The sequence below is a fragment of the Tamandua tetradactyla genome, chromosome 8 (assembly GCF_023851605.1).
Source record: "Tamandua tetradactyla isolate mTamTet1 chromosome 8, mTamTet1.pri, whole genome shotgun sequence".
NCBI classification, from domain to species: Eukaryota; Metazoa; Chordata; class Mammalia; order Pilosa; family Myrmecophagidae; genus Tamandua; species Tamandua tetradactyla.
In genome coordinates, this window is record NC_135334.1 from 110,670,290 (window position 1) to 110,690,811 (window position 20,522).

Sequence of the window (20,522 nt, forward strand, 5' to 3'; positions counted from 1 at the left end):
CACGAAATTCCCATGAGACTGTTTTTTAATGAAAAGCTTTACAATAAAGAAAATTAGTTTATAATTGCTACTATGTCCTCTCAGAGCAGAGAAAGAATCAAATGTTGACTTTTGGACATAACTTTTCTGACAAAATTAAATAAGTCCAATTTGATACCCTTGACCTCAAATCTGACATCAGCAGCACAATCGTAAAAAGGTTACTTCTGCGGAAGCATCTGAAGATGTCATTAATCTTCTCACTGGTTTCTTATGATCTGTTAATGAAAAAAAAAACTTCCCTGTGAGGCATGTTTAAATCACCATTTCACTGACCAAACAACTTCAGAGGGGCTAAGTGACTTGCTTCAGGCCACACAGCTTGGAAATCATAAAACCCGACCTCCTGTCAGAGGTCCAGAGGTTAGAGCCACAACAATCAATGGCCTTCATCTCCACTCCCATGAATCTTCCTGTTCCTGCAAACAGCGCGTCAGAGAGGCTGAGGAATGGTTACAATTTTGAGACCTGTGAAAGCCCAGGAAAAAACAGCTCCATGGGACCGATCACCGACCCACTCTGTAACAGCAGCGCTGCCCCAAAGAGCCATCTGCAATGATGGAAATGTTCCATATCTGCACTGTCCAATATGGCAGCCCCTAGACACACGTGGCTACTGAGCACCTGAACTGAGGCTGTGATTTAATTTTACTTAATTTAAATGTAAATAGCCACACCTGGCTAGTGGCTGTCATACTGAACAGAGCGGCTGAGTGGGTGGGGGCTTCACTCACTGCATGTCAACTCTCCTGGGCACAGGGGGGATGGCGAGAAGAAAACTCCCAGCTACCCAGGGCAGGCTTTAGTGTGAACAAAAAACTAATTTTTCTAGTTCCAGAACAAATGCCATCATTATGATGTTAAACCTCTGCAGCTAGGAGAGGGAAACAGCCAATTCCAAAACAAATGGCCTCTTTTTATTTTTTCTTTTAAAAGAAAAAAATTAAATATGTGGAGGGCACCCAATCAAATTACTGAAGAACAGTTGCCACTTCTTCTGATGACAGACTCCTTTGGCTTATGATGACACAAGGAATAAAATGTGGTAGAAAGGAAAAGCCAGAAGGGTAAACAAGGAGAGGCCCAGCACTCTCCGAGGTGTCATAAATCAAGAGGAAATAGACCCAAAGAGCTAACAGCTTCCCAACGTTCTTCGTCTTGAATTATTTTAAGCAACCAGCACACACACACGCAATCCCTCGGAGGTTATTTCATTCACATCAACAGAAGAGAAGCAACATGCTCAGCAGGATATATCTTTAAACACACAGAAAACCAAATACCTACAGGTCTCATGCCTGTCTGGTTGGTCACTCCACACTGAGTGATCGTTTTCAGAAGCAGTGAGGAACGCTTTGGCCTTGTGTCTGTCCTCTCCGCCCCCTGGACCAACACACTCATTTCTATGCTCAGGAATCACTGCATGTGCTTCATCTCTACCCAGGCCACTCCCAAGGACCGAGCGAGGATGCAGGGCAAGTGAGGACTTTGGAGCCCAACAGACCTGGGTTTGAATTCTGTTCTGTCATTTACTAGCTATGTCACCTGGACTTCTCTGAGTCTTGGTTTCCTCAGCTGTAAAACGGGAACAAGAAGAGTACTCATCCAGTGAATACACTTGTATGACTATAAAGATTATCTGATATAATACAACTGAAACACAGGTTCAACACATGGTAGGTATATGCTAGGAACCAGAATTGAGAATTCAGTCTCTTGGCTTTTCTGGCTAGGGAGGGAACATAGCATGGTTGTGATACAGAGAATCGGAGTAAGTCTGCCTGGGATTGACGATAGTCTTTACCACTTGTTCGCTGTGTGATCCTGAGCAAATTACTTAACCTCTCTGTGCCTTGGTTTCCTCCTTTTGTAAATGGAATTAATTTTACCCACCTCATTATGAGTAGCAAGTGACATCCTTATGCTAAAGAACATTATTATATGGTGCGTCTGCCATTCTAAATCTAACTTTGCCCTTTCTATTCAACCCTAACAATTCAAGCTTCTCTTGGATATTCTTTGGAGATCCTTTCTGCTGAAGAGTAACCAAAGCAGTATAGTTGTGACATGAAAGGAAGTCACCATCGTGGGTAGGACAGAACTAGCACTGCACTGATAGCTAACATCTGAGTGCTCGCTGTTCACCAGACTCTCCCAAGAACTCTGCCCACATCATCTGGGCCTCACTCCAGGCCATTTAAATAAGAATTTCTGTGGAGTGGGGCTGTGACACACACACACACACACACACACACACACACACACACACACACACACACACACTTTTTCCAAAGCTCTCCAGGTAATTTTTTGTGAATCCTGGGTTGGCTACTGAACTGAAAACTCTATGAGATAGGACCTATGATTATCCCCATTTAATTGAAGAGGAAAACAGAGACACCAAATAAGCAGCCAGTAAGTAGTCAAGCAATGGTGACTCTTGTAGGTGCTATCCCTTAGATACTCAGTATGGCTGTGTTCCAAGTCCTCTTGTAGACTAGAAGTCAAACCACCTAAGAGGCACTTAGACGGCACAAAGCCTTTCTGAGAATATTCCAGGTCTCCTGTGCCTTCTCAAACCACCTATAGGGTTCTCTAGCTGGCTGCATTTCTGACCCAGACTTGACCTCTAGGAACCAAAAGCTGCCTGCAAAGGAGTCTTGCTTTCTCAGAGTTGACACAAGAGCAACGTCACAATGATCCAGAACAACTGGACCTAATTAAACAGACCCCATGCGAATAACAGGAAACAACAGATTTGAAGATCTTCATTAAAGGCTGCTGGCTGTCTGTGAAGAAGCTAGAAAGCAAAATTCAGGGATTTCTAATGCCATCAACCAAAGAATTATAAGACTGACAATTAAATCCCTATTGTCAGAGGCCCTCATCAGGCTCCTGGACTGCCCCCTCCTCTGGAAGGGCAGGGAAGGGCAATGTCTCAATCCATCACACTATTAAGGAAGTTGAAAGTATCCTTTCCTCTTAGTCAAGGAGACCTGGGGGCCAACCTTCCAACCGTTATCTTTACATGCTAATTTAGGGATAAGCAACTAAAAATCACCCTCCTTGGCCCTCACTTTCTCAACAGACTTCTTGATTACAACCAAAGGCCAATCCCTTACTCAATACATAAACCTTGGTGCCATACTTTTTCCTCTCTCATTCCTCACATCCAAGCTGCTGGCAAATTCTGTTAGCTCTAACTTCAAAACACATCCCCAACCTCTTCCACAGCCACTCGGTCCTGGCTTCCATCGTCTCTCAACTGTCTTATTACAAAAGCTTCTAACTAGTCACTCTGCTTCCATGCCTGACTCCTACAGCCCATTTCCAACAGAGCAGAGTGACTTGGTTTAAATGCAAAGACGATGTTATTTCTATGGGAAGTTCCTCCAATGGCTCCCCAGCTCCCTCAGAACAAAAGCCAAAGCCTATTACACAATGGCTTGTAGGCCTACCTGAATATCCCTTCTCCCATTTCCTCTCCACACACACCTCCTACTTCACTTCCCCACACTTGCCCTGCCCCAACCATACTGGCCTCCTTGGCCTTCTTTGAACCTGGCACTTGCTGTTCCCTCTTCCTGGATCTCTCTTTTCCAGTCACGCTGGCTGCAGTGTAATTCCTCCAGCATGCCTTACTCTTCCCCATATATCCATGGAACCTGCCTCCTCCCCTCCTTCAGGGCTGTTCTACTCATTTCTCTACCACCTAGACCTGGAATAGTGCCTAGCACGCAGTAAGCACTAATATTTGTTAAATGAACAAAAATGAATATACCCTAAACCAAGCTCTCAGCCTCTCCCTTGCTTCTAATCCCCAGGCCGTTCCCTCTGTAACTACCACCTGTCTCCCCAAAGACCAACACAGTAGAAAACATGCCAGCCTTTCCCAGGATACTTTACAAGTAGTCACTGGACAGTTGGTGGTCATTCTGATGCCCTTGCAGCAGTTCAACGCTGAGGCCCTCTCGCCTGCTACGCAATCAGGTCCCAGCACAGTTCTGGCCTGCCCAGTTTGGCCTGGAAGATTACATCCAGAGTAACAGCTGCAGGAAACTTGCTTTCAAATTGCCTCTTATAAAACGTGATTTATCCGACTGCTGAGATGAGTTGACGAAGCAAACAGCATCCCTGGTTTCACAGAAGCAAATCTTTGCCGTCTGTTCTCCCTTCTCCAATCATTCAGTGTGGCACTTCGTGGGGTGGGGGATTGGTGGGAAGGAGGGATGACAAGCCACTCCATTTACCTAGCTTCTCTTCTCCCAACCTTCCCAAGCTTTGCTCAGACCTTCCGACCATGAAATAAAGTGGGATTTAGAATATCTCCGCCTCGGAGCACCACACGCCCTGCCTCGGCCTTCAGAATTCTTGGCAACCTATCATTCTCAGTTACTCTCATTTTCCCTCCTCTGAAAAAATGACCCTGCCAACTGCAACAAACAGCATTTAAAAATATCTTGCCGGATTATGCAGCTCTGCCTTCTAAATTCCTCACAATGCCCGTCTCTGTCCCACATAGTATAAAGAAGGGCACAGCTCTGTTTTTTTTGAGTTGTTCTTCTGCTATAAATACCCGAGCCTAGGTAGGCGGGCTCTAAACTTTCCCCGCTGAATGAAGTCGCCTTGCAGCTGGACCTCACCCCAGCGCTGACCTGCCAGGGCCTGGACACAGCTGTTGAGCCCTGAAGTGTCAGGCCGGCCAAAAGTATGCAAAAGTGGCTCTTCTGAGGAAAGGGGGTAAGAAAAAACGCTAAGTAAAGTAATGACAGTTAATCCCAATATAAAAAAGATGGTGCTCCGTCCTCCCGGCCAACCAAGGTTTCAGAGAACACTCACAGCTCTCTCCTGGCATGCTTCTTTCCCAAGGATACTGATTACAGGGCTTGACCTTAGGAAGGTGGCTTCACAGGATCCATGTGGGGTCTAGAAACATTATCAGAGACAGAAGGGCCTTTGGAGACTCTAGCCCAGTGTTTTCACACCACAGATAAAGAAACAGAGGTGATTCTCTCCAGATCACAGCAGGGCCAAACGCCAGCCCAGATTTTCCGGATTCAAATCCTTCTCTCTCTGCGCTGGACTGTTCTAGAAGCTTATGCATACACACTCCTGTGATGTGTGAGCCTTGGCTTGTGTATATTAATGACCCTCCTCACAACAAAAATGATTTTCATATTTTAAAAGTTTTAACATTTTCAACAAATTCAGGCTTGGCCTGAATTTCAGGGATGATTTTTACAAAATGAAAAGCCTGCTTCACATCTTTTGAGGTCCAATTTAATTTCTTCCCACCCTGACCTTGTATCTCCAGTACTTCCAAGTTCACATTCCTGCTGTTTAATTTTTCTGACATGGGGCCGGACCTGCCTCAGCTCACTTTTAGAAAACAAACACTGGGCCCCAAATTATCTACTACAAACGATTTTATATGTATTTTTGCAATATGCTTATAAGATAAAGCTTTTTCAAGTGACAAGAAATCTCCATCATTACAACAGGGTCAGGAAAAGGACTAACACTTGAGTTACTAGTTTTATGCACCTGATGATCTATCACATTTTATTATCGCCAGCTGAATTCAATTGGACCCTAGAGAGTTCCATACAATGTGCCATAAAGTAGATCTACTATATCAAACATTTAACACATTTGAAACCTTATATCAATGCACTGGAAACAGCTTAACCAAGAATGAGAAAGTGATTAAGCATCTCTGAGAGTCAGTTACTTTCCAAAAAGAAACTCTAAACTGCAAATTGAATGTATCAAGTCAGACCTACCACCAAAGAAAGTGCTGGGACACTCTTATCACACCCTGTTTTATGCTGCTCTCTACCTCTGTGTTTGAGAATGTGGCTTTGGCAAAGGTAAATCCAAAGGCCTCATTGAACGAGTTTGCATTACGTTCTGGGATTGCTTGGGCCTGAAGGCTACATTAAAGGCCATGACAGAAATACTGAGTCAGAGCCAAATTTAACCAGAGAAGCAAGATTGATCAAAACCTTGTCCTTCCTCTCCTCTCAACCCAAGTTTGCATGACTTTTCAAAAAAATTATTATTACTTTTATTGCTTAGTACAGTGGATGGACACATTTTGGGGGTGGGGTGGGGGTGGGGTGAATGGTCCGGGAATTGAAGCTGGGTTTCCCGCATGAAAAGCAAGCATTCCACCACGTGACCCACCCGTGCACCCTGGGTGGGTGCATTTCTGAGGGCACGCTTCAAATCAGCGAGGGGCAATGAGAGGTCGGGAGCTACAGTTCAAGATGAGTTGGGGAGAAGACACACTCCGTTTCTAAATTACAAAAATAAGTTTGGAAAACTCTCACACTGCACTCTGGCAGGCTTCTTAACATCTGGATAAAAGATGTGGGAAAAGTTTTCCCTTTTTATTGTGTTATCTCCCCTTGCTCCTCCTTGTTATGTATCTGAACACTCCGGCCAAACAAGATGACTCGCTGTTCTCCAAAACACATTTCTGCCTCCAGATCTTTGCTGTTCCCGTTTCTGAAAACCCATGCTCTCTGCACCACCTCCCCCTTTCCCAATCACATCTCTGCCTGCCCAAACACCCACTGGCTACATGTCATATCATCCACAAAAACATCCTGACTCTCTTCCACCCTCCCCAACCAGACTCATCCCTTCCCTTTGGGCTCTCAAGTCACCAACCAAAAGCTCAATGTCCCATCTAAGAGATGGAAATAAAAGATATAAAGTGAAATAAGCTCATGAAAAGCATAGACATGGTTAGCGGAGAAACTATCAATATCACCTTCATCATTCTTGGAATGCAGGTATTAAAAACTTCTTTATAAGTACTCATGCACATGCTTTGTTTTGCTTACTAGATTCTAAACTCCTTGAGAAGCAAGATCAATTCTTGCCTTCCTCAAATCTGTATCTGTTACTTCGTACATCACTGATGCTTAGTAAATGGGGGCTGGCATGGAATTTCTCATTTCTATGTGGGTCTTGTTTCTTTAGCTACTCCTCCCAATCTGCCACGTAGCTCCAAACATACAGCCAAGGCTCCAAAACCATTGAGGCCTTTTTAAAAACAAACAAGAATACCACAAAGAGTATTTACATGATAGGCTAGCAAAACGCAAAACACCTGCCATCCCTGTGGTTCAGGGTGAAATATCCGCAGCATCGTTGCCCTCCGGGGCCCAGAGCTCTGAACCCTACTGTTGGCATCACCCTGGCGGTACTGGGCATGAGCCCAGAGGGTGTCCGATCCTACAGCCCACCAACAGCCTGCTTCACTTTGGGGCAATCAAGCCATAACTGAGCAGAGCAAGGGTGCTTTTCTCAGATGCTATAACTTCCTCTCTACCTCCACATGCAAAGTATTAGTCATCAAGGAAAGCCTTGTGACTTGTACGTGTCACCCTGAGATTTGGGTCACAATGCTCCCTGGCACTACAGACTCCCACTTTAGCAGAAGCAAACACAACTGGCGCATCCAACATAAGTCTGCAAAATTATAGTGATGATCAGAACATTTTATGTCCCAGGAACAACGCAAAGCCCCTTACAGAGATATTTATTTAATGCCCACAACCATTCTAGAGTATGTTCAGTACTATTATATAGGGCAGTGTTTCTCAACCAGGAGCAACTCTACCCTCCAGGGGACAAATGGCAACATCTGGAGACAATTTTTTTTGTTACGACGGTGAGGGGAGGGAAGCTACTGGCATCTAGTGGGCAGAGAACAGGGAATGTGTTCAATATCACACAATGCACCGACAGTCCTCTCCCCACCCCTGACCCACAACAAAGAGTTATCCAGTCTAAAATAGTAGAAGTGCCAAGGTTGAGAAACCCTGCTATAGAGGAGGAGACTAAGGCCAAGAAGTTAAACAAGTTGCCCAGGGTCACGCAGTGATGTCATCAGGGCTGACACCCAGGCAGCCCCACCCTGGGCTGCACTCTTAACACCATCCTCGGCACAGCTCTCACATCTGCTGTGAGCACCGGGCACTGCTCCCTTAATCAGCACAACTGCCCTGTGGCGAGGAGAAGCTGGACCCTCACTTGGCAGGAGAGGACACAGAGACTTTAACTTGCTTGAAGGCACACAGGTCAGTAAGAGGCAACGCAAACTAGGACCCAACTTGGGCTCCAAAGTGGAGCACTTCAGAGCTCGCTACCTTGATTCATTCTCCCCTAGAGATTAAATTCCTCTCTTTGCACTGAGATTTAATCAACAGCTGGGCACCTTAGTGGGGTCCGAGGAAATAAAAGCCCCCTCTACAAAGGTCTTCCAACTCCAGAGTGACTGAGCTGAGCCCTAAATATAGTGTGTCCACCTTCCCTGAGCTGATTCACTCTTCCTTAGAAGAGCACTGCAGTGGATTCCACAGCTTTTCTGTTCTGCTGAACTTATTGATCATCCAGCATCTGGCACAGGGGAAGGCTCTCCCAGGGCAGCTGAGCTTCCCATACCCTCAGGAGCAGCAATAAAGGCGCCTTAAAAATTGATGGCTCATGGTGATGAATACACAACTATGTGATGATATTGTGAACCACTGATTGTGACCATGCCAAGAATGTTTGTATGTCAAGATGTTTGTATGTTTGTTGTTTACAATAAAAATATTAAAGAAAAAAAAGAGTCAAGTTTCATCACTTGCAAGTAGGATGATCTTTAGCAAGTATTGATCTGCAAAAAAAAAAAATCAATGGCACCTCCAGGGCATGCAAACAGCATTTAAACAGAGTCACAGGGCATCCTTTGGCGGCAAATAGCATCCAGTGTTCTTTCACTGTTGTGAAGATTCACTGACCTAATGTCTTTTTTTTTTAACATGGGCAAGCACCGGGAATCCAACCCAGGTCCTGAGCCACCATGGCCCTCCCTGACCTAATGTCTTTAAAGTGCCTGGACACAGTAGGCCATTAACAGAGAAGGTCTATACTAAGTACTGTTGCTGCCATGGTTTGACTCTAAGTGACATTCTACAGGGGGTCAAAATACTGACCTCACTATCTTTGATTCTGTAATTCTCCACAGAAAAATCACAAACTTGGGGCTTAAGTGATATGGGGCTTGGCTGGGGCTCAGCCATCACTGAGCTGTGAACTCTGGGCTCTCAGAGACCCCTTCTGTGAAAGGACATCCCATTCACTGGATTTTTACAGGCAAGATCAGAGAAAAGAAAAAGTTTAAGGTGCTGCACAAAGATCAGGCCTAACATAGCTACAGGAGTGTGACACAGGCGACAAAATATTCACCTACTGTCCTGAATGGTAAAGGACAAATTCTGATGGTGAAGTGGGATAGGACAAACCTGAGAATTAGTGCAAAGTTTCAGAGCTCTAGATGTTGTTTCTGCAGCCCAGGAATGTCTGAACAGTCAATTACAGTTCTCAGACTGGAGGTAGGTGGGGTGGGGACACAGATGCAAACTCTTCTGAGCAACTCATGTATGGTGTGTGTGTGTGTGTGTGTGTGTGTGCATGTGAGAGAGAGAGGGGGCTTGGTGTTGCTATTCTTAAGGGAACTGACTGCCTCTCTCAACTTGGTCCTCCTATTGATTTACATGTTGCCTATTGAACTTCTGCTGTGAAATCTTTCCACTTTGGGTACCAAATCAAGACTACTTCAAACATTGACTCCTTCTAACCTAAAAACCCTCCCAATTCACTTCTTACTCATCACAGCCAGCCTTGGGAATTCTGCTAGAAATTAGGATATCAAAAGGTGAAATAGATGACTCTATGGAGCGGGCATACCTCCAAAACGCTGCCTCTATTTGTCAAGAACAACTCGGAACTTTCTGCCTTGGCAGATGTGGGGGAAGGTTCTTCCAAGATGTCAAAGAAGTGCAACACAAATTCTGGAATTAAACATTTTGGAGGTTCATCACTTTCCTGGAAAACATTACTGAGCACCTATCAAGCACTAGGCACTTTGCCAGGCATACGGGATACAAGGATGCCTATGAGTTCCCAGTCTGACGGGAGAGCAGGTAATGATTCAACAACATGCTCTGGGGGATGGGGAGAAAACATGGGGGCAGGGGTGGTTGTCCCAGTGGGGAAAGCTTGCTAAAGGAGGCTGAATAATTCACCTTGTTTTTCTAAACTACCTGAGAATTGCATTTCTCAGGCAAGGAAGAAAATAGAAAGTTTTCATTTTCCAAAGCTTGCTTTGTTTCAGTTTACCAGCTCCCTTGACTTCAATAAAATGTCAAAGAGAAGGGAAACTGCCCTCCTCCCTCAGACTACCCAGGTGTGGAAACGGATTAAACAGCAACTAGCTCAATTAACCCTTACTCCTTCAGTTGATTAACTCAATGGAAAGCCATCCCATAACCTCCTAGCTAAATGAATCCGACAACCAGGAGAAGCATTTTTATCCCTGCTTTAGATTGAGCCCTCTTATTTCTCAGCTGCAAATGAGATGTTGAGGCTTGTCTCAGCTGGTAAATAACTGAATAATTCAGAAAAGTCCTCACTCGCTTATTGTCTAAAAGACTTCAGAGAGTAGTAGTAGTGATATTACTGCCTATTACTAATAAAACTTTGAAGAGGCCTACTCCGTCTAAGATAGTCCTACTCACACAATCCCATTACCCTGCTTTGTTTTTTAAAATAAAACCCTCATTGCTTGAGCAAATTCTTATTTCCCCCTTTTTTTTTGCTCGACTCCTACACTGGGTTATAAACTTCATGAAGGGAGGACCTTCAGTTTTTCCTTGTTCAACACTTAATTCACAGCATTTTGAGCAGTGGTGACACAAGGTGAGTGCTTAGTATCTGTTGAATGAATTGCTACTTGAACGGAATCAATTTATTGAGCACTTACCACATGCTAAGATCTTTAGATCTATTATTTCACTTAATCCTCATAACAAAAAAATGGAGGCTTAGAACAGTCAAGAAACTGGCTCCAGGTCATTCGCGTAAATGGAACTGGTGAACTTCAAACCCTGCACTGTGACTCTGAAGTCTGTGCTCTTTACCACTGTGACAGAGCAACCCTCATGTACATTCTGGATACTGCTTTGGAGTACGAACAGTTTCACTAACATCCTATCGTTTAAGTAGAGTCTAGAAGTTAAAGAGAATTTTTTCAAATGTCATGAACACTTATGAAAGCTTACTTAGAAAAAAAAAAAGGCAAAGAAACTAAGAAGTGATACTCGTCATCAAAGTCACAGAGAAAGACTCTCCCGAGAGGGGGAGAGAATTCTATTTTCTGCTTGCTCCCTGTTTATAAATACTATTCTATTAAAGTTGTTTCTCTACCTCTCCATAAGCAAGCCATGTAGATATCATCATTTAATGATGGCATAACCCTGAAGGCAGGGGCATTTATACAGAATGGGTGAGCAACATACAACTCCTGCTGCTGTAAGAAGCTGAGATCATGTCTTATAAACACCACAGAACTTTTATCATCCATCTCGGGCTGAGCAAAACCATATTTGTCCAGCCTTCTGACTAATGGACAGGAATAGATAAAGGCCCTTAAATTCCTAGTTGGAAGACATAAGTTTAAGAGCCCTATATAGCTGAGTCAACTGCAAGGGCTCACGCTATATAATTACCAGGCATAACAACAATAAATATATAATTTAAAAGGAAGACCAGCAGGACAAGAATACTAGCCAGCACTCCCCCTCCCATGTGTAGCCATTTCCACTTGGGCTTCAGCAGTGTAAACTGTAACCTTGGTGGCCTTGGGGTAATTTTAATATAACAAAAGTTTGGATTTCTGCATTTCTTCCCTGAGCAGTTTATGCTTCCCTCTGAAGCCAGCTTTCAGGCATAAGTAATTCATTGCTCCTCTTCTAAACGTTCATTTCACTTTGTCTATAAAGATTTAAAAAAAAAAAAAAACCAGCCAAGTTATTGTCTAGTGAGGCCTCTCTCAGCTTTTCATCTATAAAAAAAGAGCATCCACACTACTAAGTGGAAGCAAATGGTCACCTCACCTTAAAAGTTCCCTTGAGCACAAGTAATGCACATAGGGAGACACTTCTTCTGAGCATCCAGTAAGCCTTGCTGGCTGTCACACAGGAATACCTCTGCCTTGGCTACCATGCTCTAAGAAGGACTGCTCTGGGAGGAGGTGGGGAAGAGGTCAGAGAATGAGGTCAGAAACCCATCCTGTAATGAAAATCCTAAGGAGTGATGACCCCAGATAAGGATGGCCCTTTGCGTAAGCCCTATAGTGGAAAACATCTGTGTTCTAGCAATATCTGGTCACTCTGTGTTTTCCAGTTACCCTGGAGAGGCAGTTGTTCTTACCAGCCTCAGTTTGCTGTTAAAACGGGTGAAAAGTGCTTAAAACCGATGGGCACCCAGCTCTGCATGGAAGGCATATTTTGTTTGCAACTATTCTCCTACCTTTATTTTAATTTATTATATATGTGATTAGAGCCTCGGTCTTTTCTCTTTCAAGTTCAGTCTGGGTCTCCTCTAGGCCAAAAGTACAGGACCTTCCCCTAGGGCTATGACAACTGGATGGAAATCCCCCTGCCCTCTACTTCCTCTCCTGGAGCTGTGTTCCCAGTGTTGACACCACAAACCTGGAAGGTGAAGCCCAATCATCAGCTGTGACATCATCAACTGATGTTGTGGACTGACTTTAACCCTGACCTAAGAGGAGGAAAAATAAAAGGCCAAATGTTCACCTATTCCAGGTATCTCATTTGGCAGTGCCACAAAAACAAACAATAACAAAAATAAAAGAATGAAAGTTCAAAGTAAGCCATGCTGGGTAAATACAGACTGTCTTCAAAATGGGCCCAAATCTGTCAACTGCTCTCAGAAATTGGACTAATAAAAATAAAACTGTTTCCTCTCCTTTACTGGCTAAAAGCTTGGACTCTGAAGTCTACCTCAGTTCAAATTCCAGTTCTGTCATTTACTACCAGAGTAATCATGGGCAAATTACTTAACCACTGGGTGACTTGGCTTACCCATCTATATAATGGGGATAACACTATCGGTACTTACCTAATAGGATTGAGTTAACATGTAAAGTGAGAACAATGACTGGCACATTGCTCAGTGCTATTCAAATTAAAGTTTTAGCTATTATGATTATGTTAAGCCACATTTAAATTAGACCCCATTTATCCCTCTCCAGTACCCACGTGATCTCCCACCACCTGCGTATTTGCCACTGAAAGCTGCCACCAAATGGCCTGACAGTTTGACCACGGTACCATTCTAAATAATTCATGATATTCTGACTCCTGAAATCGGATCTGGCAAGCAGTTTGCTACTGAACAGGTCACACCCTAATTTTACCAAGGAAATCTTCAAATGCTTCACTCCTACCCTCTGCACTGAAGCCAAGCCATCCCTTCAGAGAGATGAACTACCCAACTTTTCCTTTCCCAAACCTAACAGCACGTGGTTGCCCATTCCTCAGGTCCCTTCCCCATAAGGTGGTTTACTGGGCCATCATTCCCTTCAGGAAAGACCAGGTTGTACATTTAATTCAACACAGGGTTTTAATCGATTCCTCACTTGGTTGATGACAGCTTGAAAAATCAGGCTCTGATTTTTCATATGAGGGCTCCCTTTCTAAAAGGCGGACTCGGTAGTCACCACGTTATTTCACCCCTGGGCACACAGGGTTAAGAATCCACCACCACGCCTTCCCCTCCCCCCAGGAGGGGGCCTGATTCCTAGTATCCTCCAGCCTGGCAAAGCCCAAAGTCGCAGCTCCAGGTCCTGGGCTTCTCCCTCCCTTCCTCCCATCTCACTGGGCCGAGGCTGAGCTCTTGGAGTTCGGACCCTTTGGCCACTGCTATTTGGCTGGAAAGCACCGAGGGACAAAACCACAACCGGAGTCAATCTGCCCAGCCTTGGGGAAAGACACCAGATAAAGACCCAATCAAGATTTTAAAAGCCGCAGGATAGTAAACTTCAAGTCAAGAGAGGTTCAGGATGGCTTGGGCAAAAGGCTCATCTCACTTGGTGAAGAACACCCAGGTAGTGACAATGCCACGTAGGACAGGATGGAGAAGACCAACCACAAGTTTACCCTGCAAAAGTCAGTCGCCGGAAGAACCACCTCTGGGAAGCGCCATCCAATGCACTCCTCCACTCTCAGCCCCTGCCCACGCCGTCGGCGGCCTGCACGCTTACCGTTCGCGTTCTTGCCGCAGATGAGATGCTCGTAGGGCTGTAGGACGCCCCAGAGCTCCGCGTCATTGTTGATAACCATCTCCAGGGCCTCCGCGGACACCTCCCCGCCTCCCGCCCCTCCGCCGTCGGGGCTCTGGCTGGCCAGCACCCTGGCCCGGATCTCCTCCACCAGGTTCTCCATGCAAGCCGTGAGCGAGATGGCCGCGTACTCGTGGATACGCACGGAGATGCGGGTGTCCACCATCCAGCGGAAGAAGCGGCCCACGGAGAAGGTGAGGCCGCAGCGCGCCGACTTGCCCCGGCGCAGGCCGTCGCCGGCGCTCATGCTGTACAGAGACAGCGCCTTGACTGCGGCCACAGCGCAGCTTTCGGCCAGCGCCCAGCTGTGCACCAGGCGCACGGCGCTCTGCACCTCGAAACGGGTGCACTTGGCGTGCAGCACGCTCAGGCGCTGCGCCTCGCGGGCCACACGGATAAGCGCCCTGCGAAGCAGCCCGGCCAGACGCCGTACTGCCTCGGCCGAGAACGGAGGCAGCCGCCGGCCGCCCGTGCTTTTGCGCAGCACCCGGGCAACGTCTCCCTCGGTCCAGGGAAACTCCTCCAGCTCCGGAAGCCGCGGGCAGCGCGAGAAGAGGTCGGCCACTTCGGGGTCCTCGGGCAGCACCGTGTTCACCGTGTCCCAGCTGTTGTGGCGGCTGTTCATGGAGCCGGAGTAGCACCACCAGGCCGCCCCGCGGTGCTGCTGGGCGGAAGAGTTGAGCGCCTGTGAATTGGACTTGGAGGACGAAAGGCTGAGCGAGCGGCACGAGTCGCCGGCCCCATACCCGGAGTCCAAGGTCAAGTCCTCCAGCGTCTTCAGAGTCGAGCTGTACGTCCCGGCCATGGGGAGCCTGCCAGGGGCGGCCTCGCCGAGCGAGGGGCGCTCACAGCTCCATGCCCCCTTCCCCAAGTGGGCAGAAACCAAGCGGCCCGGGCCTGGCGCCCAAAGCTCTAGGCTCCGCGGGGCGCCCTCCTTCCTCTCTGCGCCGCGGGGCTTGAGGGCCGCATCGCCCGCCCGGCGGCCGCGGGAAGGTGGGCGGGATTCGCTGCGCGCCGGAGCCCCACGCGCCGGGCGTCCCGGCTCCGGCTGTCACTGGAACGGCCGAATGTCCCTCCTCCTCGGCACTCCCCCTAGTCCACAACAGCTTCCCGAAAGCAGAGCGTCAGTCCTCCTCGAAAAAGGAATCCCAGCAGGGCAGGGCGGCGGCAGGAGGAGGAGGAGGAGGCGACGAGTAGAGGAGCCGCGAGTCCGGGACGAGGCGGTAAGAAAGCTCTCAGCAAACTTCTGTGCCGCCTCCTCCGCCTGCACAGCTGGGTACCCGGCTGCCGCCGGCATGCAAATAAGACTGAGCGGCTCACCAATCACCGGCCGCGAGATGCAGGCGCTGCACCAATGAACTCCAAGAGGGGCGGTCACTATGCAGATTTCACTCAGCCGCTGGTGAAACCCTGCGGCGGCGGAGGCGGGGCTGGAGGCCGAGGGTCTGGCACTGCTGCGGAGGTGGAGGAGGGGAAAAGGGGAGAGAGTGAACTGGGAGGTGCGGAGCGGGGACTGGGAAAGGAGGGGTCCTAAACGTTAGGCTTGGGAGCTGGGGATTTCAAGAGAAATTAAAAGAAAACCTCGCTGTGTGCTGCCCCCTCCCCGCCGTCCAGGCTTCGAGTTCTGCAGCTCCTTTTGAAGCCCTCGGCAGCGGTGACCGCTGGCCGCGGCGGGCGAGCGCAGGTCCGCGGGCAGGACAATGGGGGAGGAGGGCGGGCAGACCCGGCGCCCCAGTCCTCTGCTCGTCTGTCTGCGAAGCTCCGCCCGCGCCTCGAGTGGAAACGCCGGTGATGGAGGGAGGAGGGACGCCCCTGCTTCTTTTCCCAAATCCATCTGGTTTTAAACTGCTATCTAGACTTCTACTATTCAGAGCAGAATTGAGCTGCTAAGCTGATTCACGGAGGAGCTCCGGGAGGCCTGAGAGCCGCCCCCACCCCACTCCCCTTTGAAAGTACGGGCGGTTTTCTGAGTGTTACTCCGGGGAGGGGGTCCTTAACTTTCATCAGGTTCTCAAAGGGGCCCGTGCCTTCGCTGTCACCTCTGTATGATTAGCACCTGCTGTCAGGTGGATCCACACTTACAGCCTTGTCTGAGGTGCGAGTGTCTGTGGGTGTGTGTGTGTGTGTGTGGAGGGTCCTTCCAGGAAGAATGAGAAGGTGAGAAATGGCCCAACACTGACCGGCGCCCGGATGGCCTGGCGCCATGCACCACCCCTCGCGCTGCTTCCCCTCAGGACGCGGTTTCCTCGGGCCCCCGAGAAGCGCGCACCTGTCTCGGAGTGTGACCAGAGGCGGTCATCCACAGTGCCGATTCGCTCTTGCGGGCCCACACCCGGCCCACGCGCGGCCCGGCCGCTGCCCGCTAGCCGTCCACACACGTGCGCGAGCGTGCGCACGCCCCTCCGGTGGAACCGCAAAATCCGGGAGGGGACTGTGCGCGCGTCTCCCCGGCCAGCCAGCCCGGCTCCTAAATGGCTCCTTTGTGCTGCGTTCTACGCAGTTCTGACCTTGGGCCGTGAATTGGATACAAACTAGAAACGTCTGGTTTGTGTCTCTCCGTCTTAAATGAATGGCCCTTTCCCCAGTGAAACTGCTTTTTATTAGGCAGTTTGGCTTAATTTTTTTCCTTGCTGCGGGTCTCTCTTTATGCAGCATCGTCGCCTCTCGGTTAGAAGTGGGAGTGGAGTCCAGGATGGACGTGAAATGTGAAAGATCGGCAGAGACCAAAAAACAGAGAGCAAGGTCGCGTTTTACAGAAGTGAGAAAATAAGTCAAAGTAAGTAACGAGGTTCAACTTGTAAAAAAATACGAAAACAATCTTAAACCTTTTGAAACGTGGTAAGGAAATATGATAGTAAGACAAATGTCGCCCTCTGATGGATGTTTAGAGGAAATAAATTCCAAAAAGGTATGTTTATTTATTTTTTTTCTTGTGTGTATGTCCTTCAAAAGTAAAGAAAATTACTTAACTGGAAATTTGCAAGAGGAAATGTACTGAATGGAAAGATTATCTTGGAAACTACCTGGAGTATTTCTTCAGAAGAAGAGCAGATGAAATTTATTTTAAAATATATTTGAATTACTTGATGACTTAGAGTGTATAAGTAATCAAACATACTTAGAGCCAAACTTCCGAATCCTGTGGTTATTAAACTACACTAGGAGCATGTATTCAGTAAAATCCAGCCCATGGGAAATGCTACTGGAAAATACCTGAGTTTCTTTAATAAATAAATTGCAAGAAAAGAAAGAGATGGAAGGGAAACATATGCTGTATTGAATGGAGTCTTAAAAGACTCCAACCAATCACAAGATGTGGAATTTACTTGGATTCTTTTTTTAAATCAGTAATATTTGACGTTATGAAACAAATTGGAAATCTGAACACTGCCTGAATATTTACTGTTCACAAAATCATTGTTACTTTTCTGATATGTTAATGGAAGTGTGATTATGTTTAGTAAATGTTCTTCTCTTTTAGAGACATACTGAAATAAGTGTTTTGTAAATTTCTCCATTAAAAAATGAACAAAATAATCCTTATGGAAAAATCTGGTAAAGGGGCTGGAAAGTTATGTTAGACAATTAAGACTGTCGATCTCTTGTCCTTTACTCTTTCCCCAGCCTTCTAGTCAATTTGGGAACTGAAGGTATAAAGTCACAGGATTTGTGTGTGTTTGTGTTTTGTATGATGGGGAGGAAAGAGAAGGAGGAAGAGAGATGAAGGAAAAGATAAATCCAGCCATCTTAGAAATGGACAGATAATTGGCTTCAGTTCATATACTGGGACATTGGCAAGCGTGGTGAAGTACAAAACTTTGGATTAAGGAAAGAAAAGACATGGCTTCTTAGATATATGTGTGGGTACGTGTACACATGTGCCTGCATATTTTTTAAATTAAGCCAATCTGGTGGAAATGTGTTTAATCTTAGGAAGTCAAATTAAGTTGGAAGAGCAGAAAATATTATCCCAATCAGGCCTGGTCCAAATGTAATCTTTGAAGAAAAACAACTGTCACGTAGCTGGACACGTTGTAAAGAACATGATGAAACCATGGCAAACATTGGAAAAATTCCCAGTAGCATGAGCAATGAAAAAACAGATTTGGGACTGTCGACGCAAAAATCATATAAGGGAGGTCGCTTGAAATAAATTTGGAAACTTTACTTCAGGCAAGGTCTCATATTTGGTTACAGAGTTTCTTACAAACTAAAAAGCAATCTGGAGATTAGAGGACCTAAAATATATCTTGACAGTGAGGGCATTACAAAACCAGCTATTTAAATACAGGCGGAACTCTCAATATGAGAAAGGTAAATTATTGCCTTGATTTTGGTTTTAGTTTGTGGATCACTTTGGGTACATTCTCTCAGCAACATTTATTGAACACCTACTGAACTAGATCTTGGCTACACATCATGGAGGTGCATTAGATAAGGTCCCTGATATAAAGAATCTCAAGGCCAATGTGTGGAGGCTTGACGTATGAATAAATAATCTAACATTATATGACTAGTGGTACGTGCAAGGAAGTAGCATTCATATGGCAGACAGAGGGAGAGTACCTACCGGAGAGAGGGTAAGAAGATGTACTGGTCAGGGTACAGAGAAACAGAACTGACGGAAGATATATATATATATATATATATATATATAAATTTTAAGAGATTTAGTGTAGAAATTGGCTCATGCAACTATGGGGATTGGCAAGACCAAATTCAGGGCAGGCTGCAAACTGGAAACTCTAATGAAAGGGAAGCTGTTTTGCACAAGTGAAGCTATCTGGCTGAAGAAGAGGCAGACATTCTTCTTTCTGACTTCTGAAATCCTCAGTTTCGGCTTTTAAGATCTTTGATTGGATGAGGAGACTCCCCAAATTGCTGAGGACAATTTCCTTTGTTGGTGGTAGGTACAATTGGCCTTAGATGCAATCAACTAATTATAGATGCAACTCCATCTATGGAATACCCTCACAGTAATCGATAGGCCATTGCTCGCTTGACCAAACAACTGGATGCCATAACCTAGCCATGTTGGCACATGAATTTAGCCATTACGGAAGAAAAGCCTACCTGGAGGTAGGGACACAAGAGGTGAGGCATAAAGGATGAATGGGTCTATGGAGAGGCACGGAAGAGTACAGAGTATGGAGTGGAATCATCAGTAGCTGGACATGGCTAGATTATAAAGTCCTAGACAGTCACAAATCAGGAGAGCAGCTCACAGAAGGCCTTATATGCCATGCAGTATCCCTTGGCCTTTATCCTATAGGACAGTGATTTTTAACTCTGGCTATACACTGAGATCCCCTGGGAAGCTTTTATAAAATATCTAGGCTCAAGCCCCACCTCCAGGGATTCAGATTTAATTGATCCAGGATAAGGCCCAAGCAAAATACCCTAGAATCTGTCTTGAAAGTGAAAGGATTATGTTTCAAGCCATTTAAGTACAGACCAAACTCTCTTACGAGAAAAATAGGTTATGACTTTGACTTTGGAGAATGGTCAAGTTTTAATTTAGGTTGTGGATCACTTTGGGCAGATTTGATGTACATACATAGATTTTAAAACTCTTCCAGGTGACGTTAATCACCTCAGCTCGTAAAAAGGGAGAGCCATCGAAGAGTTTTATGCAGGGGAATGGCAAGACTTACAGAAATGGATGAGAAATTTATTGAAGAAAATTAAGCTGGTAGGGCAGGAAGCATGACTTGCTTGTTTGGGTATTGTCTCTCTCCTACAAGAATATAAACTCTGTGACAGCAGGCATTTCTCCGTTTTGTATATTCTTATATCCCCTTGCCTAGATCAATGTGGGCATGTAGTAGGAGCTCCAAATATTGGATAAATGAATGAATGAAATTAAAGGATGAATGGTACAATTTAATGAAAGGCCAGATTTCTTCTTAAACTCTCAAGGAAGCCTCATTGTGCTTAAAAATTTCTGTTAAGGAAAAAGTATGACGGACATCTGAGCTGGGATTTTTCTGGCCCTTGCCTCCTTTGTAAACCCCAACACTGTCACATGCTCCCCATCAGTATTAGAGAAGGGGTTCCTAACTCCTTGGGGGTCATATGGATGGGTTTGGTTGGGGGTCTGTGGGTTACCTAAAATTGCCAGCAAGATTTCTTTACATGAGTACAAACTTGCATAAACTGGGGAAGAGATGATCTACGAAGTGCTATCCATTAGAACTTCCTGTGATAAAAATTCTATGTTTGTGCTGTCCAAAACAGGAGCCACTAGCCACATGTGACGACTTAGCACTTGAACTACAGC

At 46.1% G+C, this 20,522-nt stretch overlaps 1 protein-coding gene across 1 annotated transcript in view; it reads right to left on the minus strand.

Moving 5' to 3' along the window:
- Positions 1–15,524, minus strand: part of ABTB2 (ankyrin repeat and BTB domain containing 2) — a 177,149-nt gene extending 161,625 nt beyond the window's left edge. The window contains exon 1 of the mRNA XM_077114377.1: positions 14,165–15,524. Coding sequence (XP_076970492.1) covers positions 14,165–15,047 — 883 coding nt within the window. The 5' untranslated portion in view covers positions 15,048–15,524. The remainder of the gene's footprint in view (positions 1–14,164) is intronic.
- Between the last annotated feature and the right edge of the window lie 4,998 nt (positions 15,525–20,522).